The 27,163-nt window shown below is 39.4% G+C and overlaps 1 protein-coding gene across 3 annotated transcripts in view; it reads left to right on the forward strand.

The window, feature by feature from the left end:
- prom (prominin) overlaps positions 1 to 27,163 on the forward strand; it is a 114,354-nt gene that overhangs the window by 70,482 nt on the left and 16,709 nt on the right. For all 3 annotated transcript variants that reach the window (XM_070102889.1, XM_070102890.1, XM_070102891.1), the window contains exons 12-16: positions 3,535 to 3,757; positions 7,515 to 7,679; positions 14,239 to 14,373; positions 20,080 to 20,238; positions 21,400 to 21,518. In XM_070102889.1, the coding sequence (XP_069958990.1) occupies positions 3,535 to 3,757; positions 7,515 to 7,679; positions 14,239 to 14,373; positions 20,080 to 20,238; positions 21,400 to 21,518 (801 nt within the window). The remainder of the gene's footprint in view (positions 1 to 3,534; positions 3,758 to 7,514; positions 7,680 to 14,238; positions 14,374 to 20,079; positions 20,239 to 21,399; positions 21,519 to 27,163) is intronic.

Genomic DNA, 27,163 nt, shown 5'->3' on the forward strand with positions numbered 1-27,163 from the left:
CGCCAAAAATGGAAAATAATGTCAATAACTTATTCCTGAGTTATACATATTTTACGTTTTCTGTAAAACTCTAGGGTGATGACGCGCCACATTTCAGTATGTTTGCTCGACTGAATTTGAATGGAGTCTCAGAGAAGTTGCAATGTAGTGTATTTAGAATAAAACAAACATAATCGTAATTTTTGGAGGGAAAAAACATGAATTGGCATCATGTCTTTTGGGAAAACTTAGAAATATGATAGAAACGAGTTGATTACATCAGCATGTTGCCAGAATTATGCACTATTTTTCAGGAAGAAAACATTATTTTCCATAATTTTTCAATTTTCCCTTTTATCACTCCTAAAAAATCGCACCCTTGTGAAGGTCGAAGGAGTCTGTCAATTTTCCAGCCCAGGAGATCAATGGCTTGTCTTATGGGTATCTTGGGATCCTTCACGTCACTTATGCCTCCCATATTGCAGTTGTGTCTTTGTTTCCATAAGCTTCTCGACCCATGCCAGGCGGGTCGTATGTCTACCCAATTACTGTCACAACCCAGCCTAATATTTAGTCTCTAAAACGTCTGTTACAGTTAGGCTTCATGATGGCTTGTCCTGCATATATACAGTCATCTAAATATTATATGTTTATACCTTTTAAATTTTTCATTTGACTCCCTTAAAACACAACCTAAAATGACCAGAAAATCCAACGCTTTATATCCTCCTAATATTTGTGTACAAATGAGACCAGCAACCTATCATTCCTCTCTTGCAAGACAATATAATAACAACACTCACGTAGTTTCCCCAGGTAGACCTGATAAAGTCCATTGTGTGGGCAAAACGTCGTCAATAAAGGATCACATTATACTGGATATAGGTTTATTTTCCATCCTGTCGGTATTTTGTACTCTTATTATTCTTATTAACGTGTATTATTTACATATATATATATACTGTCGTATCCGAGCGAATGATGGTGAAAGCATTTCTTTATTGGGTCACCCTGCCTGGGTGGGAGACGGCCGTCGTGCTGGCATAATGCCCGGTATATAAAATAAAAAGATGGGATGGTAGGGGAGGTGGAATATTAAAAAAACGGCTTCAGAAAGAAATCCAAATATTTTTCCTTGAACCCTCTTTATCCATTTCTCCGAGGCTGTGGGTCCCACAATTTGCACTAGAGGTGGACCATATTTAATATATATATATATATATATATATATATATATATATATATATATATATATATATATATATATATATATATATATATATATATATATATATATATATATATATGTATATATATATATATATATATATATATATATATATGTCGTGCCGAATAGGCAGAACTAGCGATCTTGGCTTAAATAGCAACGCTCATCTTGCCATATTGGACAAGTGAAAATTTGTGTATGCAATAATTTCGCCAAAATCATTCTGAACCTAACGAAAAAAATATATTTGATTGCGTTTGTTTAGTTCTAAATTATTTTAAACGCATTTAAAATATATTTTGTTGGTTTAGGCTAAAATAAATTGCTCTTTTTATCGTAAGGTTAGGTAAGTTTTCTAAGATTCTTTTGGTGCAAAATTAAAATTTTTTACATTAACATTAATGAAAAAAATGTATCTTTAAACGTATAAGAAATTTTTTTAGAAAGAACTTAATTTTAAATGAGTTCTTGCTAATTGACCAGTTTTACATATTCGGCACGACATATATATATACATATATATATATATATATGTATATATATATATATATATATATATATATATATATATATATATATATATATATATATATATATATATATATATATATATATATATATATATCAGGTAAAATATAAAACTAACAAATCCACACAAGGCAATAAATTAAGATTATATACACAATAACGTGTGTATATTTTAGTGTGTATACACACACATAGACATACACTCTGTGTATATACATTAAGAGTTTACCTTAATCCCTAAAATAAAGAAATGCTCTGCATATTAAGGGGCTTTCTGCATGTACACCTAAATTTTACTCATCTCTTTAGAACCTGTATAAACCCGTAGGGATTATACAGCTCCTGTGGGGGGGATGGAACGGATTCAGGTTCAGTTCAGGAAACTGGAGCACAGATCCAATTCCCTAGATCAAGAGCCCCAGCGTCAAGGAACCTCCCTTGAGTGACGGACGACCATTGTAATATGCAGCCTTAATGACCCTTTTTTGTAGTCGATAGTCTTTAAACCCAATTAGCCAACCTAAGAATAAACATTATTATGATTATTATTTTTACAAGATAATCGCTAAATTAGTATGGGTCATTTAGCACTAATAATATAACAGATTATTTTATTCTTAAACGTGCTTCAAACCTAGAGGGGGATAAGCCAGCAGATGTTAGCAGCTATATGTTAGCCTAGCTATAAGCAGCAGATGTAGCCTAGCTTAAGCCAGCAGATGTTAGCCCAGCTGGGATAAGCCAGCAGATTTAAGCTAGGATAAGCGTGCCTAGCTCCAGCAGATGTTAGCCTAGATAAGCCAGCAGATGTTAGCCTAGCTGGGATAAGCCAGCAGATGTTAGCCTAGCTGGGATAAGCCAGCAGATGTTAGCCTAGCTGGGATAAGCCAGCAGATGTTAGCCTAGCTGGGATAAGCCAGCAGATGTTAGCCTAGCTGGGATAAGCCAGTAGACTTTAAACCTAATTAAATAACTCAGTGGATGTTTAATCTAGATAAGCTAGTAGATGTTAACTTAGCCATGATAAGCCAAGAGTTTTTAACCTAGCTGGGATAAACTAGCAGATGTTTAACCTAGCTGGGATAAGCTAGTAGTTATTTAAATATCTAACTGATCATGAGGTAGACAGACAGATGAGACGTGGCACTAATCTTGTTCTTTGAGCTGCCACCATCACAGAGCATTATATAGCCTTAACTCTCAAAGACTGAACCGGTAAGTCAGTGGAAGACCTCGGTCAGGCGACCAAAAACTCCAGTGGTGGGTCATCATATGACTAAGACCCGCGTCAGGAAACATTTGACCAATTTCCTGACGAACTTTAGCTAACCTAACGTGTGCTGAAGATGGCTTTAGTGTGATGACGAAATATGCAATACTGATCTGTTGCATTGCCTCTGTGTGGGTTTGTCTCATTACCCAGTGCTTAGTATACTCATGTTTATAAATGTCGTACCACGCAAAGTGGGGACTTTATCACCCTCAGTGGTGCTTTACCACCCAGTGGTGCTTTATCACCCACAGTGGTGCTTTATTAACCAGTTATGTTTTACCGCCCACAGTGGGCTCTTGGTACCTGATAAATCCCACTGTTGGTGAAAAAAATAAAATCAAAGTTTTGTCTCCAGTGTTAGACTAATATTTTAGAAATTCGACACTTAGATGAATGAGCCACATGTGTAACACTCGGGTATCTTTATTTTGGAGACAGATACACAAGTGCTTCCTATGTCTTAATCATCACTCCATTGTGTACGTAGCAAGCAGTAAATAGTGTTGATGTATGTGTGTGTGTTGAGTGGGTGTAAGGAAGGGCGGGCGGCGTACCAGGTGTTCCAGCTTCGTCACTACTTCGATGTTGAGCGTGAAGTGGACCACCTCACCACCCTCGATCTCCGCCACACCCTGGCTGCCTTCAGCGTCAACCTCTCCCAGATGGAGTTCCTCTCACCCGAGGCCGAGGCTCATCTCAACGACTTTCTCCGCTCCATTAAGATGGACCTGGAGCCTTACAGGAGAGAGGTGAGTGTCAGAGTCCAGCACGGAATGATTGTAACTGTATTCCAGGGGAATTTCTAAACCGGTTGGGGCATTCAGCTTTGATCTAAAAAAGAAGGCAGAGTACCTACTAAACACACCGTGATGGCTTCTTCTCTGAAAGACCAGTATCGTATTAGTATATTGTGATGGCTTCTTTCCTGAAGAACCAGGCTGAGGGACTGATTACCTAAAACTCCTCATCTTCCACTGTTCTTCTCTGTACTGGACTGAAGAAGCCAGTGGTTGGAGAACTTTTCAACAATAAATATTCTCAAGTGTGCAACAAGTGGCTAAAAGAATAATCAGAGGAGGAGTTAGCGCAGGTGGCAGTGTGTCTGTTGTGCTCCGCTGACCATATCAACCTTCACTTTGTGCTGACAGAAGAGGTACTGTGACATGACTGTGTTACTGTACTACAAGAGTTAGTTCTGAGGGTAGTGTACAGTGTGACCTGTGATAACAATGGAACTTGTTACCCTCTTGTGGCCTCATTAATTACTAGGTTATAAATATCTTGATATTTAAATATACTGGTACAGTGTCTGGTGCGCCTCATAGTGATGGATGCACGAAAGTATATATACTGATGTCTGCTGAAAGGGGCATAAGTTGCAAGACGTAATATAGACTATACCTCTTACATTCTGTTTTAATTTCCGTGTGTGTGTGTTAGCACTGTACCAGTGTCTCATTCAACAGCCTGGTTGTTCAGAGACTGGGCTGCGAGAAGTGGCCGGGGAGTCAAATGACTCGCAGGCCCACAGTCACATTCATAAGAACATAAGAAAGAAGCAACACTGCAGCAGGCCTACTGGCCCATGCAAGGCAGGTCCAAGTCACCTTCCGGCTTAAACCAATGACCCACCTAGTCAGGTCAGATCACATCCATTTAACGAGCACGGCATTAGACCTGTTAGCACAAGCTAGTCAGGTCCAACTCCCACCCACACCAACTCATGTATTTATCTAACCTATTTTTAGAACTACGCAACGTCTTATCTTCTATGACGGTACTCGGGAGTTTGTTCCACTCATCCACAACTCTATTACCAAACCAGTGCTTTCCTATATCCTTCCTGAATCTGAATTTTTCTAACCTAAAACCATTGCTTCGAGTCCTGTCTTGGCTAGATATTTTTACCACACTATTCACATTCCCTTTATTTATTCCTTTTTTTCATTTATACACCTCAATCATATCTCTCCTAATTCTACACCTTTCTAGAGAGTGCAGATTCAGGGCTCTCAGTCTATCCTCATATGGAAGATTTCTGATACATGGGATCATCTTTGTCATCCTCCTCTGTACGTTTTCCAGAGCATTTATATCCATTCTGTAATACGGTGACCAGAACTGAGCAGCATAGTCTAAATGAGGTCTAACCAAGGATATATAGAGTTGAAGAACAACCTGAGGACTTCTAGTATTTATGCTTCTTGATATGCAGCCAAGGATTCTGTTAGCTTTATTGCGAATATTTATGTACTGTTGTCTTGGTTTTAGATTACTGCTAACCAGAACTCCCAAATCCTTTTCGCAATCAGCAATATTAAGATCTACGTTTTTTAGTTTATATGTGGCATGGTTATTTTCTTGTCCAGTGTTTAGAACTTTGCATTTGTCTATATTAAACTGCATCTGTCACTTCTCCGACCACTGCATCAGTCTATTCAAATCATCCTGGAGTGCTCTAATGTCCTCATTTGAATGAATTAGGCAACCTATTTTGGTGTCACCAGCAAAATTGCCTATGTCGCTATTTCCTCATCAATGTCGTTTATATAAATTGTGAACAACAAAGTGCCCAACACTGACTATTAATGTAAACTCTCTGCTGTCTATTTGTCAGCCATGCCTCTACCCAGAAAAAAATTTCTCCACCTATTCCGTGTGCCTTAAGTTTCCTCAATAGCCTCTGGTGTGGAACTCTATCGAAATCCTTAAGATAAGATAAGATAAGATAAGATTTCGTTCGGATTTTTAACCCCGGAGGGTTAGCCACCCAGGATAACCCAAGAAAGTCAGTGCGTCATCGAGGACTGTCTAACTTATTTCCATTGGGGTCCTTAATCTTGTCCCCCAGGATGCGACCCACACCAGTCGACTAACACCCAGGTACCTATTTGCTGCTAGGTGAACAGGACAACAGGTGTAAGGAAACGTGTCAAATGTTTCCACCCGCCGGGAATCGAACCCGGGCCCTCCGTGTGTGAAGCGGGAGCTTTAGCCACCAGACCACCGGGCCACCTCCAGACCACAATATCATATTCATTACCATGATCTACCTCCTCAAACACCTTAGTGAAAAATGTTAGTAAATTCGTAAGACAGGAACGCCCCTTTGTAAAACCGTGATGAGATTCATTAATCAATTTATGCCTTTCAAAATGGCTACGAATTGCTTCGGCAATTATTGATTCCATAAATTTTCCCACTATGGAGGTAAGGCTTATTGGTCTATAGTTCGAAGCCAAGGACCTGTCACCTGTCTTGTAAATAGGTATTACATTTTCCATTTTCCACTTATCAGGCACTATGCCAGTTTGTAGTGATATGTTAAAAAGATTAGCCAAAGGTATGCTAAGTTCCTCTTTACATTCCTTTAACACCCTTGTAAACAGTTAATCAGGACCTGGGGATTTGTTAGGTTTTAGTTTGTTAGGTAAGACACATATGCAACGGTTAGGTATCTTTATTTTGAAACGTTTCGCCTACACAGTAGGCTTCTTCAGCCGAGTACAGAAAAGTTGATAGAAGCAGAAGATACTTGAAGACGATGTAATCAGTCCATCACCCCTAAAGTTTTGAGGTGGTCAATCCCTCAGTCTGGAGAAGAGCATTGTTCCGAAGTCTGAAACAATATTTCAGCCTTCGGAACAATGCTCTTCTCCAGACTGAGGGACTGACCACCTCAAAACTTTAAGGGTGATGGACTGATTACATCGTCTTCAAGTCTCTTCTGCTTCTATCAACTTTTCAGTACTCGACTGAAGAAGCCTACTGTGTAGGCGAAACGTTTCAAAATAAAGATACCTAACTGTTGCATATGTGTCTTACCTAACAACCTGTCGGTATTTTATACCATTTTAATGCTCAGGTTTTAGTTTCTCTATTTGTCTGAGGACCATGTCACTAGTTACCCAAATCGTGCATAATTTTTTATCGTCCTGTTCTACACAATTTATTATTTCTGGAATTTCGCTTGTATCTTCCTGAGTAAAAACTGAAAGGAAATAAGAGTTTAAAATTTCACACATTTCCTTATCACTGTCAATGATCTGACCTGAGTTACTTCTGCGTGGGACAGTCTTGTCCCTAATCTTACTTATATATACCTGAAAGAAATCTTTTGGGTTAGTTTTCGAATCCCTTGCCACTATAGCCTTACAATCTCTTTTAGCTTTTCTCATTCCCTTTTTATTTCTATATTTAATTGAATATATTGATTTCTTAACTGGCCATCCCATCTTTAGATACGTCTATATATGCCTATCTTACTATATGAAAAGATCATTAATAAATATTAGCCACTTTTGCTCTAAATTAATATTTTATGACCAAAAATCGAAACTTCAGAGTAAAATTGAACCTTCCTAAAAATTAGAGAAAAATCACAAAATTTTTGTTGTAGTGTCACTGAGTTGTGTTTGTTACTCTAGTTTGTGCGTGTATGTTTATGATTATATAAGTGCACCACAAATCCTTCAAGTGAAGATGTTAATGCGTGTTGTGTCACAGATAGAGAAGCCGCTGGTATTGAAGAGTGTGCCGGCCCTGTCAGAGCAGATGCAGAATGTGGCAGGTCAGCTGCGCTCGGTGTCTGGCGCAGCAGAACTCTTCAGAATGGTGGCCAGGACCAGGAACATCGTCACCAATACTCTCTACCCACTGGAGAAACGCAAGGTACCTTGTATACTAGGTATTGATTCTACCCACTGGGGAAACGCAAGATACATTGTATACTAGGTGTTGATTCTACCCACTGGAGAAACGCAAGGTACCTCGTATACTAGGTACTGATTCTACCCACTGGAGAAACGCAAGGTACCTCGTATACTAGGTACTGATTCTACCCACTGGAGAAACGCAAGGTACCTCGTATACTAGGTACTGATTCTACCCACTGGAGAAACGCAAGGTACCTCGTATACTAGGTACTGATTCTACCCACTGGAGAAACGCAAGGTACCTCGTATACTAGGTACTGATTCTATCCACTGGGGAAACGCAAGATACCTGAGTGTTGTACTTAGTGGTCTGATGACACAGTAACAGTACTGACTGATGACACAGTAACAGTACTTACTGATGACACAGTAGCAGTACTTACTGATGACACAGTAGCAGTACTTACTGATGACACAGTAACAGTACTTACTGATGACACAGTAGCAGTACTTACTGATGACACAGTAGCAGTACTTACTGATGACACAGTAACAGTACTTACTGATGACACAGTAACAGTACTTACTGATGACACAGTAGCAGTACTTACTGATGACACAGTAGCAGTACTTACTGATGACACAGTAACAGTACTTACTGATGACACAGTAACAGTACTTACTGATGACACAGTAACAGTACTTACTGATGACACAGTAACAGTACTTACTGATGACACAGTAACAGTACTTACTGATGACACAGTAACAGTACTTACTGATGACACAGTAGCAGTACTTACTGATGACACAGTAACAGTACTTACTGATGACACAGTAACAGTACTTACTGATGACACAGTAACAGTACTTACTGATGACACAGTAACAGTACTTACTGATGACACAGTAACAGTACTAGCAGTACTGATGACACAGTAACAGTACTTATTGATGACACAGTAACAGTACTTACTGATGACACAGTAACAGTACTTACTGATGACACAGTAACAGTACTTACTGATGACACAGTAGCAGTACTTACTGATGACACAGTAGCAGTACTTACTGATGACACAGTAACAGTACTTACTGATGACACAGTAACAGTACTTACACAGTGATGACACAGTAACAGTACTGACTGATGACACAGTAACAGTACTGACATGACACAGTAACAGTACTGACTGATGACACAGTAACAGTACTGACTGATGACACAGTAACAGTACTTACTGATGACACAGTAACAGTACTGACTGATGACACAGTAACAGTACTTACTGATGACACAGTAACAGTACTGACTGACTGATGACACAGTAACAGTACTGACTAACAGTACTGACTGATGACACAGTAACAGATGACACAGTAACAGTACTGACTGATGACACAGTAACAGTACTGACTGATGACACAGTAACAGTACTTACTGATGACACAGTAACAGTACTTACTGATGACACAGTAACAGTACTGACTGATGACACAGTAACAGTACTTACTGATGACACAGTAACAGTACTGACTGATGACACAGTAACAGTACTGACTGATGACACAGTAACAGTACTGACTGATGACACAGTAACAGTACTTACTGATGACACAGTAACAGTACTTACTGATGACACAGTAACAGTACTGACTGATGACACAGTAACAGTACTTACTGATGACACAGTAACAGTACTGACTGATGACACAGTAACAGTACTGACTGATGACACAGTAACAGTACTGACTGATGACACAGTAACAGTACTTACTGATGACACAGTAACAGTACTTACTGATGACACAGTAACAGTACTGACTGATGACACAGTAACAGTACTGACTGATGACACAGTAACAGTACTGACTGATGACACAGTAACAGTACTGACTGATGACACAGTAACAGTACTTACTGATGACACAGTAACAGTACTGACTGATGACACAGTAACAGTACTGACTGATGACACAGTAACAGTACTGACTGATGACACAGTAACAGTACTGACTACTGATGACACAGTAACAGTACTGACTGATGACACAGTAACAGTACTGTACTGACTGATGACACAGTAACAGTACTGACTGATGACACAGTAACAGTACTGACTGATGACACAGTAACAGTACTGACTGATGTACTGATGACACAGTAAATGTACTGACTGATGACACAGTAACAGTACTGACTGATGACACAGTAACAGTACTGACTGATGACACAGTAACAGTACTGACTGATGACACAGTAACAGTACTGACTGATGACACAGTAACAGTACTGACTGATGACACAGTAACAGTACTTACTGATGACACAGTAACAGTACTGACTGATGACACAGTAAATGTACTGACTGATGACACAGTAACAGTACTGACTGATGACACAGTAACAGTACTGACTGATGACACAGTAACAGTACTGACTGATGACACAGTAACAGTACTGACTGATGACTGATGACTGACACAGTAACAGTACTGACTGATGACACAGTAACAGTACTGACTGATGACACAGTAACAGTACTGACTGATGACACAGTAACAGTACTGACTGATGACACAGTAACAGTACTTACTGATGACACAGTAACAGTACTGACTGATGACACAGTAACAGTACTGACTGATGACACAGTAACAGTACTGACTGTACTGACTGATGACACAGTAACAGTACTGACTGATGACACAGTAACAGTACTGACTGATGACACAGTAACAGTACTGACTGATGACACAGTAACAGTACTGACTGATGACACAGTAACAGTACTGACTGATGACACAGTAACAGTACTGACTGATGACACAGTAACAGTACTGACTGATGACACAGTAACAGTACTGACTGATGACACAGTAACAGTACTTACTGATGACACAGTAACAGTACTGACTGATGACACAGTAAAAGTACTGACTGATGACACAGTAACAGTACTTACTGATGACACAGTAACAGTACTGACTGATGACACAGTAACAGTACTGACTGATGACACAGTAACAGTACTTACTGATGACACAGTAACAGTACTTACTGATGACACAGTAACAGTACTGACTGATGACACAGTAACAGTACTTACTGATGACACAGTAACAGTACTGACTGATGACACAGTAACAGTACTGACTGATGACACAGTAACAGTACTGACTGATGACACAGTAACAGTACTGACTAACAGTATGACACAGTAACAGTACTGACTGATGACACAGTAACAGTACTGATGACACAGTAACAGTACTGACACAGTAACAGTACTGACTGATGACACAGTAACAGTACTTACTGACTAACAGTACTGACTGATGACACAGTAACAGTACTGACTGATGACACAGTAACAGACTGATGACACAGTAACAGTACTGACTGATGACACAGTAACAGTACTTACTGATGACACAGTAACAGTACTGACTGATGACACAGTAACAGTACTGACTGATGACACAGTAACAGTACTGACTGATGACACAGTAACAGTACTGACTGATGACACAGTAACAGTACTGACTGATGACACAGTAACAGTACTTACTGATGACACAGTAACAGTACTGACTGATGACACAATAACAGTACTGACTGATGACACAGTAACAGTACTGACTGATGACACAATAACAGTACTGACTGATGACACAGTAACAGTACTGACTGATGACACAGTAACAGTACTGACTGATGACAACTTACATATACGTGAGTCACTTTTGCCATTTTTTTTATTTTACTAACCCAAACACCAGAAATTTTTAAAAATTGCTCTTTGTTTACAGGTGAAAAATCAAGTAGGTTTATATCAATGACTTTCTTAAAAGATGCGCTAACTTGTTAGGCCTATGTAACGTGTTGTTAGGTAAGACACATATGCAACAGTTAGGTATCTTTATTATGAAACGTTTCGCCTACACAGTAGGCTTCATCAGTCAAGTACAGAAAAGTTGATAGAAGCAGAAGATACTTGAAGACGATGTAATCAGTCCATCACCCTTAAAGTTTTGAGGTGGTCAGTCCCTCAGTCTGGAGAAGAGCATTGTTCCATAGTATGAAACAATATGGAGAAGAAGTGACAGGATGGAGCTTTTTATAGCGCCAAGAGGTGAGACGTAGGCCACTAGGAGAGGTAAGAACTCAGATGTTGAGAAGTCAGGTCCCTCTCAAATCCAGCCCCTCTCACTAGTGGAAGTTGTCGAAGTTGATTGCAGGTCTGTACCAAGATACCCTAGTGTTGCAGTGTCTGACAGATTGAACATTAAAATGGTATAAAATACCGACAGGTTGTTAGGTAAGACACATATGCAACAGTTAGGTATCTTTATTATGAAACGTTTCGCCTACACAGTAGGCTTCTTCAGTCAAGTACAGAAAAGTTGATAGAAGCAGAAGATACTTGAAGACGATGTAATCAGTCCATCACCCTTAAAGTTTTGAGGTGGTCAGTCCCTCAGTCTGGAGAAGAGCATTGTTCCGAAGTCTGAAATATTGTTTCAGACTTCGGAACAATGCTCTTCTCCAGCGGGGTCCCACAGGGGTCAGTCCTAGGACCAGTGCTGTTTCTCGTATTTGTGAACGACATGACGGAAGGAATAGACTCCGAAGTGTCCCTGTTTGCAGATAACGTTAAGTTGATGAGAAGAATTCATTCGATCGAAGACCAGGCAGAATTACAAAGGGATCTGGACAGGCTGCAGACCTGGTGCAGCAATTGGCTCCTGGAGCTCAACCCCACCAAGTGCAGTCATGAAGATTGGGGAAGGGCAAAGAAGATCGCAGACGGAGTACAGTCTAGGGGGTCAGAGACTACAAACCTCACTCAAGGAAAAAGATCTTGGGATGAGTATAACCCCAGGCACATCTCCTGAAGCGCACATCAACCAAATAACTGCTGCAGCATATGGGCACCTAGCAAACCTCAGAAGGGCATTCCGACATCTAAATAAGGAATCGTTCAGGACCCTGTACACCGTGTACGTTAGGCCCATATTGGAGTATGCGTCACCAGTTTGGAACCCACACCTAGCCAAGCAAGTAAAGAAACTAGAGAAAGTGCAAAGGTTTGCAACAAGACTAGTTCCAGAGCTAAGAGGTATGTCCTACGAGGAGAGGTTAAGGGAAATCAACCTGACGACACTGGAGAACAGGAGAGATAGGGGAGACATGATAACGATATACAAAATACTGAGAGGAATTGATAAGGTGAACAAAGACAGGATGTTCCAGAGATGGGACACAGCAACAAGGGGACACAGTTGGAAGTTGAAGACACAGATGAATCACAGGGATGTTAGGAAGTATTTCTTCAGCCACAGAGGAGTCAGGAAGTGGAATAGTTTGGGAAGCGATGTAGTGGATGCGGGACCCATACATAGCATTAAGCAGAGGTATGATAAAGCTCACGGTTCAGGGAGAGTGATCTAGTAGCGACCAGTGAAGAGGCGGGGCCAGAGCTAGGACTCGACCCCTGCAACCTCAACTAGGTGAGTACAATTAGGTGTGTACAATTAGGTGAGTACACACACACACACACACACACACGCACACACACACACACACACACACACACACACACACACACACACACGCACACATACATACACACACACATATATAGAGATATATATATATAGATATATATATATATATATATATATATATATATATATATATATAAACACTGATCTCTGGCTGAAGGAGACTCGAACCTACGAACCTTGGAACAAGGTACGCAGTACTTAACCAATGTACCCACACTGGACCAATACCTTGGAGTCCAGCTTGCGTTAGACTTTGATCCAAGGCAGCCAGCTTTCAGGGAGAAGGCTTACAGCTTTTCATCTCATCCCCTGCATGGATCAGCCTTACTAGAGATTTTAACAATGCAAGGAATTCGCGAGAGCAGGCGAAATATACACAAACACTGATCTCTGGCTGAAGGAGACTTGAACCTACGAACCTTGGAACAAGGTTCGTAGGTTCGAGTCTCCTTCAGCCAGAGATCAGTGTTTGTGTATATTTCGCCTGCACTTGAGAATTCCTTGCATATATATATATATATATATATATATATATATATATATATATATATATATATATATATATATATATATATATATATATATATATATATATATATATATATATATATATATATATATATATATAAAACAACCACTCTGAAAGAATAGAGAAATTCCAAGCGCATTCGTGACTACTCACATTATCAAGGAACGAAAGTGCTTGGAATTTCTCTATTCTTTCAGAGTGGTTGTTTTGCATATTCTGAAATCACCTGTTTACTGTGATCTTATTGCATATATATATATATATATATATATATATATATATATATATATATATATATATATATATATATATATATATATATATATATATTTTTTTTTTTTTAATGGGTTCTAACATTTGAAGTCTATTACTTTGATTAATTTCGTTGTTCCATCACTTTGCGAAGATAGGTTTTCTAGTATGCTTTCGATTTTCATTTTGTGTTACTTGCCAGTTATGTAATGTTTGTGTGCAGGAGGACCTGACTTACCACGTTGCTACACTAGACATGGAGGTCACACCTCTCCAGCGACAGATCAACCAGAGTGCTGGTCACCTCCGTACCATCCAGTATTTTATCCACAACCACGGTTCTTCTCTGGCTGCTGCGGTGAGTGTCAGTCTGGTGGTGGCCAGGAGCCATGACTCGACCCCTCGCTAGCAGATAGGTTAATATGATCACAACTGCAGAACAGTGATTTACGTAATGGATACTAAGGTGGAGAACAAAATCAAAATTAGACTCCTAGTACTAGATTTCAACCACAAGGAGATTCACTGGGGAAAACTGGAGAGTAAAACTTATACAAGTAATAACGAAAACTTTTGTCGGCATGTGAAGAAAAACATGTGGAAATTAATCTTCACGAAGATATATGTAATGTTTAACGTAACTGAGTTCACTCTTCAGATTGGTGAGGCACCATCCTTTGCTTCTCAGTATCTCAGTCTTAGGAAGCAGATGTGACTAGTAGTAGGCTCGACGGTGTTGCCCCGGCCTGGGTCTTTTCCAGGTAGTGACTCGGCCAATGCGACGAGACATCTGGAAGAGTCCCGGGCCGGGACAACACCACCGAACTTATTACAGAGACATAGCCATTCATATATCATTTCAGATTCAGATTGGTATTAATTTTCTGGTGGTCAGTTGTATGAATCACGATGTCATCACCGTAGTTTATAGGTAAATGTGTGAGGCAGAAGAGTAGACATTAACCAGAATAAGACTGAAAACTGTTGTTTTCTTTCTAAAACCTTGATAGAGAAAAAGATACTCTGTTTAACAGATAAACTATTATATAAATGAGTAAGTTACCACCAATATTCCTTTTAGCTCATTTATGCTAGATATTAAGTACAGGTTTTAAGTAAATACATGTATATGTAATAAAAGTATTGGGAAAGTATGCAGTGAGAAAGATGGTGATATATCTGCAAAATATTAATCTGTAGTCTATAGGCTGTTATTACAAAATATAATTCTGTAGTCTATAGGCTGTTATTACAAAATATAATTCTGTAGTCTATAGGCTATTATTACAAAATATAATTCTGTAGTCTATAGGCTGTTATTACAAAATATTATTCTGTAGTCTATAGGCTGTTATTACAAAATATTATTCTGTAGTCTATAGGCTGTTATTACAAAATATAATTCTGTAGTCTATAGGCTGTTATTACAAAATATTATTCTGTAGTCTATAGGCTGTTATTACAAAATATAATTCTGTAGTCTATAGGCTGTTATTACAAAATATAATTCTGTAGTCTATAGGCTGTTATTACAAAATATAATTCTGTAGTCTATAGGCTGTTATTACAAAATATAATTCTGTAGTCTATAGGCTGTTATTACAAAATATAATTCTGTAGTCTATAGGCTGTTATTACAAAATATAATTCTGTAGTCTACAGGCTGTTATTACAAAATATAATTCTGTAGTCTATAGGCTGTTATTACAAAATATAATTCTGTAGTCTATAGGCTGTTATTACAAAATATTATTCTGTAGTCTATAGGCTGTTATTACAAAATATAATTCTGTAGTCTATAGGCTGTTATTACAAAATATAATTCTGTAGTCTATAGGCTGTTATTACAAAATATAATTCTGTAGTCTATAGGCTGTTATTACAAAATATAATTTTGTAGTCTATAGGCTGTTATTACAAAATATAATTCTGTAGTCTATAGGCTGTTATTACAAAATATAATTCTGTAGTCTATAGGCTGTTATTACAAAATATAATTCTGTAGTCTATAGACTGTTATTACAAAATATAATTCTGTAGTCTATAGGCTGTTATTACAAAATATAATTCTGTAGTCTATAGGCTGTTATTACAAAATATAATTCTGTAGTCTATAGGCTATTATTACAAAATATAATTCTGTAGTCTATAGGCTGTTATTACAAAATATAATTCTGTAGTCTATAGGCTGTTATTACAAAATATAATTCTGTAGTCTATAGGCTGTTATTACAAAATATAATTCTGTAGTCTATAGGCTGTTATTACAAAATATTATTCTGTAGTCTATAGGCTGTTATTACAAAATATTATTCTGTAGTCTATAGGCTGTTATTACAAAATATAATTCTGTAGTCTATAGGCTGTTATTACAAAATATAATTCTGTAGTCTATAGGCTGTTATTACAAAATATAATTCTGTAGTCTATAGGCTGTTATTACAAAATATAATTTTGTAGTCTATAGGCTGTTATTACAAAATATAATTCTGTAGTCTATAGGCTGTTATTACAAAATATAATTCTGTAGTCTATAGGCTGTTATTACAAAATATAATTCTGTAGTCTATAGGCTGTTATTACAAAATATAATTCTGTAGTCTATAGGCTGTTATTACAAAATATAATTCTGTAGTCTATAGGCTGTTATTACAAAATATAATTCTGTAGTCTATAGGCTGTTATTACAAAATATAATTCTGTAGTCTATAGGCTGTTATTACAAAATATAATTCTGTAGTCTATAGGCTATTATTACAAAATATAATTCTGTAGTCTATAGGCTGTTATTACAAAATATTATTCTGTAGTCTATAGGCTGTTATTACAAAATATTATTCTGTAGTCTATAGGCTGTTATTACAAAATATAATTCTGTAGTCTATAGGCTGTTATTACAAAATATAATTCTGTAGTCTATAGGCTGTTATTACAAAATATAATTCTGTAGTCTATAGGCTGTTATTACAAAATATAATTTTGTAGTCTATAGGCTGTTATTACAAAATATAATTCTGTAGTCTATAGGCTGTTATTACAAAATATAATTCTGTAGTCTATAGGCTGTTATTACAAAATATAATTCTGTAGTCTATAGGCTGTTATTACAAAATATAATTCTGTAGTCTATAGGCTGTTATTACAAAATATAATTCTGTAGTCTATAGGCTGTTATTACAAAATATAATTCTGTACTCTATAGGTTGTTATTACAAAATATAATTCTGTAGTCTATAGGCTGTTATTACAAAATATAATTCTGTAGTCTATAGGCTGTTATTACAAAATATAATTCTGTAGTCTATAGGCTGTTATTACAAAATATAATTCTGTAGTCTATAGGCTATTATTACAAAATATAATTCTGTAGTCTATAGGCTGTTATTACAAAATATAATTCTGTAGTCTATAGGCTGTTATTACTAAATATAATTCTGTAGTCTATAGGCTGTTATTACAAAATATAATTCTGTAGTCTATAGGCTGTTATTACAAAATATAATTCTGTAGTCTATAGGCTGTTATTACAAAATATAATTCTGTAGTCTATAGGCTGTTATTACAAAATATAATTCTGTAGTCTATAGGCTGTTATTACAAAATATAATTCTGTAGTCTATAGGCTGTTATTACAAAATATAATTCTGTAGTCTATAGGCTGTTATTACAAAATATAATTCTGTAGTCTATAGGCTGTTATTACAAAATATAATTCTGTAGTCTATAGGCTGTTATTACAAAATATAATTCTGTAGTCTATAGGCTGTTATTACAAAATATAATTCTGTAGTCTATAGGCTGTTATTACAAAATATAATTCTGTAGTCTATAGGCTGTTATTACAAAATATAATTCTGTAGTCTATAGGCTGTTATTACAAAATATAATTCTGTAGTCTATAGGCTGTTATTACAAAATATAATTCTGTAGTCTATAGGCTGTTATTACAAAATATAATTCTGTAGTCTATAGGCTGTTATTACAAAATATAATTCTGTAGTCTATAGGCTGTTATTACAAAATATTATTCTGTAGTCTATAGGCTGTTATTACAAAATATAATTCTGTAGTCTATAGGCTGTTATTACAAAATATAATTCTGTAGTCTATAGGCTGTTATTACAAAATATAATTCTGTAGTCTATAGGCTGTTATTACAAAATATAATTCTGTAGTCTATAGGCTGTTATTACAAAATATAATTCTGTAGTCTATAGGCTGTTATTACAAAATATAATTCTGTAGTCTATAGGCTGTTATTACAAACTATAATTCTGTAGTCTGTAGGCTGTTATTACAAAATATAATTCTGTAGTCTATAGGCTGTTATTACAAAATATAATTCTGTAGTCTATAGGCTGTTATTACAAAATATAATTCTGTAGTCTATAGGCTGTTATTACAAAATATAATTCTGTAGTCTATAGGCTGTTATTACAAAATATAATTCTGTAGTCTATAGGCTGTTATTACAAAATATAATTCTGTAGTCTATAGGCTGTTATTACAAAATATAATTCTGTAGTCTATAGGCTGTTATTACAAAATATAATTCTGTAGTCTATAGGCTGTTATTACAAAATATAATTCTGTAGTCTATAGGCTGTTATTACAAACTATAATTCTGTAGTCTGTAGGCTGTTATTACAAAATATAATTCTGTAGTCTATAGGCTGTTATTACAAAATATAATCCTGTAGTCTATAGGCTGTTATTACAAAATATAATTCTGTAGTCTATAGGCTGTTATTACAAAATATAATTCTGTAGTCTATAGGCTGTTATTACAAAATATAATTCTGTAGTCTATAGGCTGTTATTACAAAATATAATTCTGTAGTCTATAGGCTGTTATTACAAAATATAATTCTGTAGTCTATAGGCTGTTATTACAAAATATAATTCTGTAGTCTATAGGCTGTTATTACAAAATATAATTCTGTAGTCTATAGGCTGTTATTACAAAATATAATTCTGTAGTCTATAGGCTGTTATTACAAAATATAATTCTGTAGTCTATAGGCTGTTATTACAAAATATTACAAATGTTTTACAGCGATAACTAGTTAGCGAAATTAGCTTAAATAAATCAGGTTTTTGTTGCTTGGCAGACTCATAGATACAGTCAGACTATTGTTCCAGGAATTAGAGAGGACACTGTCAGTGTAACTAAGTTTAGACTATTGTTCCAGGAATTAGAGAGGACACTGTCAGTGTAACTAGGTTTCTTCAGTATTAACTAAGAATTTTCAGTGAGGAGCCTCAGAGTTGTGAGAATATGCAAAGTGAAGTCATCTCCAGGATACGTTCATCGACCTTTAATAATCCCATGTCTAACTATTGTTGTTATTATTACAGACAGAAGCCACAAGGGTCATACAGGATGTCTAACTTGTATATTGTGTCAGGGTCATCACTCTCGTCAATAATTTTGCCTCGTAAATTAGACAAATTTCGACCTTTCTTCGAAAGCACTTTTTTGTTTGTTCTAATTTGAGATGATATATATTTATGCCTGGAATTTTTGGCTCAGTTATTCACGAGGTCATTAGTTCCATTAATACGAAAAGATGAATAAAAATTACCACTGTTTTTTTTCCCTAGTAATTTTATTTACACCATTTCAGGCTAGACTGAGACCCATTAACAAATTATTCACTTTTTTTTTATTTTCTTTTTGGGCGTGTAAGTTAATGTTTTTGGCTCTCCATTTTTTTTTCTTGAGGGGGGGGGGAGGAGGTCATTACGGTTTTTATTACGTTTTATTTTGATCTGCGAGTAAATTCTCATAGATGGTAGATGTTAAGTTTTTGTGACCGTGACCTCGGGACTCAAACATTGACCCAAATAGGTTAGTTAGTTAGTGAGTTACCAGTTTTCAAAGGGACTTGTCGATAGACACTTGGTCAGTTTTGTGTGTGTATGTTGTCTTGTGTGTTGTGTTGTGTTGTATGTTGTGTGTGTGTGTGTGTGTGTGTGTGTGTGTGTGTGTGTGTGTGTGTGTGTGTGTGTGTGTGTGTGTGTGTGTGTGTGTCAGTACTGACAGTGGTGTCATCATCGGCAGAAAGCTCGGGGATACGTGGAGAGGATACTGGGATATACACGTCAGTACACGGACCATGTACGTACGTCAGCTGTGCACACTGTGGCCCCGTGTACACCCGTATGGAACGTCTTCGACTCTGCGCGAGGCATCACTTGCAACGGGATCATTGAACCAGTGGTAACTTGCAACACACAGCTTAGATTAGGTAAAATTCGTCAGGAGACAGGAAGAGTGTTTCCTAACGCAGGTCTTAGTTACATGATGAACCACCACTGGAGCACCCAGTCACCTGACGAGATCTTCCACTTGCTTACCCCTCCATCTACACACACACACACACACACACACACACATATATATATATATATATATATATATATATATATATATAAAAATATATATATATATATATATATATTAATGCATACACATAACAAAGTAGTTTTAAACAGATACAGTACTGCAGCTGACCGAGGATCGAACCCTTGACAGCCAATATCCCAAACCTTTCCTTTAAAGTGCAGGCAATGAACTTCTCACCTCCAGGACTCAAGTCCGGTTAACTGGTTTCCCTGAATTCCTTCACAAAATATTACCCTGCTTAGACTCCAACAGCTCGCCAGGTCCTCAAATCCATCTGTCTCCACTCCTATCTAACATGCTCCCACATGCCTGCTGTACGTCCTAGCCCCTCGCACACAAAACCTCCTTTACCCCTCCCTCCATCCTTTCCTAGTACGACCCCTACCCCTTCTCCCCTTCATTACAGATTTATGCACTAAGTTGTCCTATTTTGCTTCATCCTCTCTAAATGACCAAACCGCCTCAATAAGTCCTCCTCAGCCCTATGAATCATTCTTTTATTAACTCTGCATCTCCTCCTAATCTCCATACTACTAATTCTTTGCATAATATTTACGACACATTGTCTTTAGACACGGTATCACCACTGCCTTCAGCCTCCTTCTCGCTACAACATTCACAACCCAAGCTTCACACCCATATGAGAGTGTTGGTACCACTATACTCTCATACTTTCCCTTCTTTGCCTCCATGGATTACGTTCTTTGTCCACAGATACCTCAATATATCACCCACTTTTTTTTCCTTCATCACTTCTAGGGTTCACGTCGTCTTTCATAAACCTATCTGCTGACAATTCAACTCTCAAATATCTAAACGCATTCACTTCTTCCATACTCCCTCACTCCAGTCTGATATTCAATTTTTCATTACCTAACTCGTTTGATACTCTCATCACCTTATCTATGTTCACTTTCATCTTCCTTTACACCATGTAACATGCTGAGGATGTGATGTCTGTTCTTCTTTAAACAGAATGTGTTGTGGGTGTCGGCCAGCTGGTGCCTGCTGTTGTTCCTGCCAGCCGTCTGTGTGAGTCTCTCTCTCTCTCGCTACTTCCTCCGCCTCCAGTATGATGCTCATGCACTGCCTCTGTGAGTTATTGCTACGCTTCATATTGATCACAGGAAGTGGAACTTACCCTTCTCCCCTTCCTCAGATCAGAACTGATTATCATCCCATTTCCTTACTGGTTTTAGCGATTCCTCAGGAATATAATAATAATAATAGCAGTCAGTGGTTGCACACTGTATATGATTGACTTGTTGACTGATGCTTCTAAGTTTATCTAAGATTAATCGGGACAGGATTTCACAGTACCAGAGATATACCGAAGATTCGAAATTTTTAATTTAGAATGTTGAGTTCGCACTTAATCTCAAAGAACTTAATATTGAAGAACTTAATCTCTGAAAAAATGGGTAGCCAGTGAACTGCAGCGTATTGCTGAAGAGTGGACAACGTGGATGAACAGAGATGGGGAGGAGACCAGTGGCTGGCTGGCGGTATTGCTCACCACAATTCACATTACGTTTCTAGAATGATTCATCCGTCTCCACCATTTGTTGCAGCGGGTTTCTTATTGCAGTGGCAGTGTCGGGGTCTTTGAAGGTTGAGTGAAAACACCTAGACCGTTCAGTTCGAACTGCCATTGGCTACAAGCCCTCAGGCATTCCAGTTTTATGCATGTGTGTAGGCGGAAGTAACTCAAAAATAAAAGCATAGGTGGCAGAAAATATTTGTAGCATAAAAGGTATTATGCTACCTGTGTCTTTATTTCCACTTGTTAACGTTTGTCATTGTCGAACCTCACCGACCTCACTGTCGCTGTTAAATGGAGGAACCCATACCCATTACTGACATCTCAGTACATTATCGACATAACAAACTTGCCATGTACATAGCTAGACAGAATTACCGGATACAACACTAATGTGGCTTGGATCTTGTAAGGCCTAGTCTTGAAGCTTAATCCTGATCAAAAGCTGATTAACCCTCAGCCTTTATACTATTACTGGAGTGAAATATTTATAACAAACTTTAAATAAGTTAAGAGTGAAGACAACATCCTGGTGCCTGGACACGTTGTACACTAAGGTCCAGAAATCTTGTGACATAAACCAACTCTAAGATGACAGATATATTATACGTAATACAAAGAACACAATTATTTTATGCTTTTCATGATTACAACTGTATATGACTGTTGAAATAACTAAAACGAGAAGAGAGACATGTTATGCAGCTATAAATCAACAGAGAGAAGAAGAGACATGTTATGCAGCTATAAATCAACAGAGAGAAGAAGAGACATGTTATGAAGCTATAAATCAACAGAGAGAAGAAGAGACATGTTATGAAGCTATAAATCAACAGAGAGAAGAAGAGACATGTTATGAAGCTATAAATCAACAGAGAGAAGAAGAGACATGTTATGAAGCTATAAATCAACAGAGAGAAGAAGAGACATGTTATGAAGCTATAAATCAACAGGAAGGAGAAGAGACATGTTATGCAGCTATAAATCAACAGGAAGGAGAAGAGACATGTTATGCAGCTATAAATCAACAGGAAGGAGAAGAGACATGTTATGAAGCTATAAATCAACAGAGAGAAGAAGAGACATGTTATGAAGCTATAAATCAACAGAGAGAAGAAGAGACATGTTATGAAGCTATAAATCAACAGAGAGAAGAAGAGACATGTTATGCAGCTATAAATCAACAGGAAGAAGAAGAGACATGTTATGAAGCTATAAATCAACAGAGAGAAGAAGAGACATGTTATGCAGCTATAAATCAACAGAGAGAAGAAGAGACATGTTATGAAGCTATAAATCAACAGAGAGAAGAAGAGACAAGTTATGCAGCTATAAATCAACAGGAAGAAGAGACATGTTATGAAGCTATAAATCAACAGAGAGAAGAAGAGACATGTTATGAAGCTATAAATCAACAGGAAGAAGAAGAGACATGTTATGAAGCTATAAATCAACAGGAAGAAGAGACATGTTATGAAGCTATAAATCAACAGGAAGAAGAAGAGACATGTTATGCAGCTATAAATCAACAGGAAGAAGAGACATGTTATGAAGCTATAAATCAACAGGAAGAAGAGACATGTTATGAAGCTATAAATCAACAGGAAGAAGAGACATGTTATGCAGCTATAAATCAACAGGAAGAAGAGACATGTTATGCAGCTATAAATCAACAGGAAGAAGAAGAGACATGTTATGCAGCTATAAATCAACAGGAAGAAGAAGAGACATGTTATGCAGCTATAAATCAACAGGAAGAAGAAGAGACATGTTATGAAGCTATAAATCAACAGGAAGGAGAAGAGACATGTTATGCAGCTATAAATCAACAGGAAGGAGAAGAGACATGTTATGCAGCTATAAATCAACAGGAAGAAGAGACATGTTATGCAGCTATAAATCAACAGGAAGAAGAAGAGACATGTTATGCAGCTATAAATCAACAGGAAGAAGAAGAGACATGTTATGAAGCTATAAATCAACAGGAAGAAGAAGAAGAGACATAAATCAACAGGAAGGAGAAGAGACATGTTATGAAGCTATAAATCAACAGGAAGAAGAGACATGTTATGCAGCTATAAATCAACAGGAAGAAGAGACATGTTATGCAGCTATAAATCAACAGGAAGAAGAGACATGTTATGCAGCTATAAATCAACAGGAAGAAGAGACATGTTATGCAGCTATAAATCAACAGGAAGAAGAGACATGTTATGCAGCTATAAATCAACAGGAAGAAGAGACATGTTATGCAGCTATAAATCAATAAGAACGCTAATCCTAGACTTAAATACTTGAATATTGAACTACAATATTTTATACGTACGAAACCTCACGAACTGTCTGAAGGACAAAGCGAATAATTAAGATACTGTTGAAAGCACTTCAAAAACATTAAAAGGAAAGAAATCTCCACTTTAGAGCAGTAATGTTAAGTGATGGCGGTGCTGGTAGTCGTGTGATGGCGGTGCTGGTAGTCGTGTGATGGCGGTGCTGGTAGTCGTGTGATGGCGGTGCTGGTAGTCGTGTGATGGCGGTGCTGGTAGTCGTGTGATGGCGGTGCTGGTAGTCGTGTGATGGCGGTGCTGGTAGTCGTGTGATGGCGGTGCTGGTAGTCGTGTGATGGCGGTGCTGGTAGTCGTGTGATGGCGGTGCTGGTAGTTGTGTGATGGCGGTGCTAGTAGTCGTGTAATGGCGGTGCTGGTAGTCGTGTGATGGCGGTGCTGGTAGTCGTGTGATGGCGGTGCTGGTAGTCGTGTGATGGCGGTGCTGGTAGTCGTGTGATGGCGGTGCTAGTAGTCGTGTGATGGCGGTGTTAGTAGTCGTGTAATGGCGGTGCTGGTAGTCGTGTGATGGCGGTGCTGGTAGTCGTGTGATGGCGGTGCTGGTAGTCGTGTGATGGCGGTGCTGGTAGTCGTGTGATGGCGGTGCTAGTAGTCGTGTGATGGCGGTGCTGGTAGTTGTGTGATGGCGGTGCTGGTAGTCGTGTGATGGCGGTGCTAGTAGTCGTGTGATGGCGGTGCTGGTAGTCGTGTGATGGCGGTGCTGGTAGTCGTGTGATGGCGGTGCTGGTAGTCGTGTGATGGCGGTGCTGGTAGTCGTGTGATGGCGGTGCTGGTAGTCGTGTGATGGCGGTGCTGGTAGTTGTGTGATGGCGGTGCTGGTAGTCGTGTGATGGCGGTGCTGGTAGTCGTGTGATGGCGGTGCTGGTAGTCGTGTGATGGCGGTGCTGGTAGTCGTGTGATGGCGGTGCTAGTAGTCGTGTGATGGCGGTGCTAGTAGTCGTGTGATGGCGGTGCTGGTAGTTGTGTGATGGCGGTGCTGGTAGTCGTGTGATGGCGGTGCTAGTAGTCGTGTGATGGCGGTGCTGGTAGTCGTGTGATGGCGGTGCTGGTAGTCGTGTGATGGCGGTGCTGGTAGTCGTGTGATGGCGGTGCTGGTAGTCGTGTGATGGCGGTGCTGGTAGTCGTGTGATGGCGGTGCTGGTAGTTGTGTGATGGCGGTGCTGGTAGTCGTGTGATGGCGGTGCTGGTAGTCGTGTGATGGCGGTGCTGGTAGTCGTGTGATGGCGGTGCTGGTAGTCGTGTGATGGCGGTGCTAGTAGTCGTGTGATGGCGGTGCTGGTAGTCGTGTGATGGCGGTGCTGGTAGTCGTGTGATGGCGGTGCTGGTAGTCGTGTGATGGCGGTGCTAGTAGTCGTGTGATGGCGGTGCTAGTAGTCGTGTGATGGCGGTGCTGGTAGTCGTGTGATGGCGGTGCTAGTAGTCGTGTGATGGCGGTGCTGGTAGTCGTGTGATGGCGGTGCTAGTAGTCGTGTGATGGCGGTGCTTGTAGTCGTGTGATGGCGGTGCTAGTAGTCGTGTGATGGCGGTGCTGGTAGTCGTGTGATGGCGGTGCTGGTAGTCGTGTGATGGCGGTGCTGGTAGTCGTGTGATGGCGGTGCTGGTAGTCGTGTGATGGCGGTGCTGGTAGTCGTGTGATGGCGGTGCTGGTAGTCGTGTGATGGCGGTGCTGGTAGTCGTGTGATGGCGGTGCTGGTAGTCGTGTGATGGCGGTGCTGGTAGTCGTGTGATGGCGGTGCTGGTAGTCGTGTGATGGCGGTGCTGGTAGTCGTGTGATGGCGGTGCTGGTAGTCGTGTGATGGCGGTGCTGGTAGTCGTGTGATGGCGGTGCTGGTAGTCGTGTGATGGCGGTGCTAGTAGTCGTGTGATGGCGGTGCTGGTAGTCGTGTGAAGGCGGTGCTGGTAGTCGTGTGATGGCGGTGCTGGTAGTCGTGTGATGGCGGTGCTGGTAGTCGTGTGATGGCGGTGCTGGTAGTCGTGTGATGGCGGTGCTGGTAGTCGTGTGATGGCGGTGCTGGTAGTCGTGTGATGGCGGTGCTGGTAGTCGTGTGATGGCGGTGCTGGTAGTCGTGTGATGGCGGTGATGGTAGTCGTGTGATGGCGGTGCTGGTAGTCGTGTGATGGCGGTGCTAGTAGTCGTGTGATGGCGGTGCTGGTAGTCGTGTGATGGCGGTGCTGGTAGTCGTGTGATGGCGGTGCTAGTAGTCGTGTGATGACGGTGCTGGTAGTCGTGTGATGGCGGTGCTGGTAGTCGTGTGATGGCGGTGCTGGTAGTCGTGTGATGGCGGTGCTAGTAGTCGTGTGATGGCGGTGCTGGTAGTCGTGTGATGGCGGTGCTGGTAGTCGTGTGATGGCGGTGCTGGTAGTCGTGTAATGGCGGTGCTGGTAGTCGTGTGATGGCGGTGCTGGTAGTCGTGTGATGGCGGTGCTGGTAGTCGTGTGATGGCGGTGCTGGTAGTCGTGTGATGGCGGTGCTGGTAGTCGTGTGATGGCTGTGCTGGTAGTCGTGTGATGGCGGTGCTGGTAGTCGTGTGATGGCGGTGCTAGTAGTCGTGTGATGGCGGTGCTGGTAGTCGTGTGAAGGCGGTGCTGGTAGTCGTGTGATGGCGGTGCTGGTAGTCGTGTGATGGCGGTGCTGGTAGTCGTGTGATGGCGGTGCTAGTAGTCGTGTGATGGCGGTGCTGGTAGTCGTGTGAATGCGGTGCTGGTAGTCGTGTGATGGCGGTGCTGGTAGTCGTGTGATGGCGGTGCTGGTAGTCGTGTGATGGCGGTGCTGGTAGTCGTGTGATGGCGGTGCTGGTAGTCGTGTGATGGCGGTGCTGGTAGTCGTGTGATGGCGGTGCTGGTAGTCGTGTGA

Source organism: Cherax quadricarinatus, chromosome 83 (assembly GCF_038502225.1).
Source record: "Cherax quadricarinatus isolate ZL_2023a chromosome 83, ASM3850222v1, whole genome shotgun sequence".
Classification (NCBI taxonomy): Eukaryota; Metazoa; Arthropoda; class Malacostraca; order Decapoda; family Parastacidae; genus Cherax; species Cherax quadricarinatus.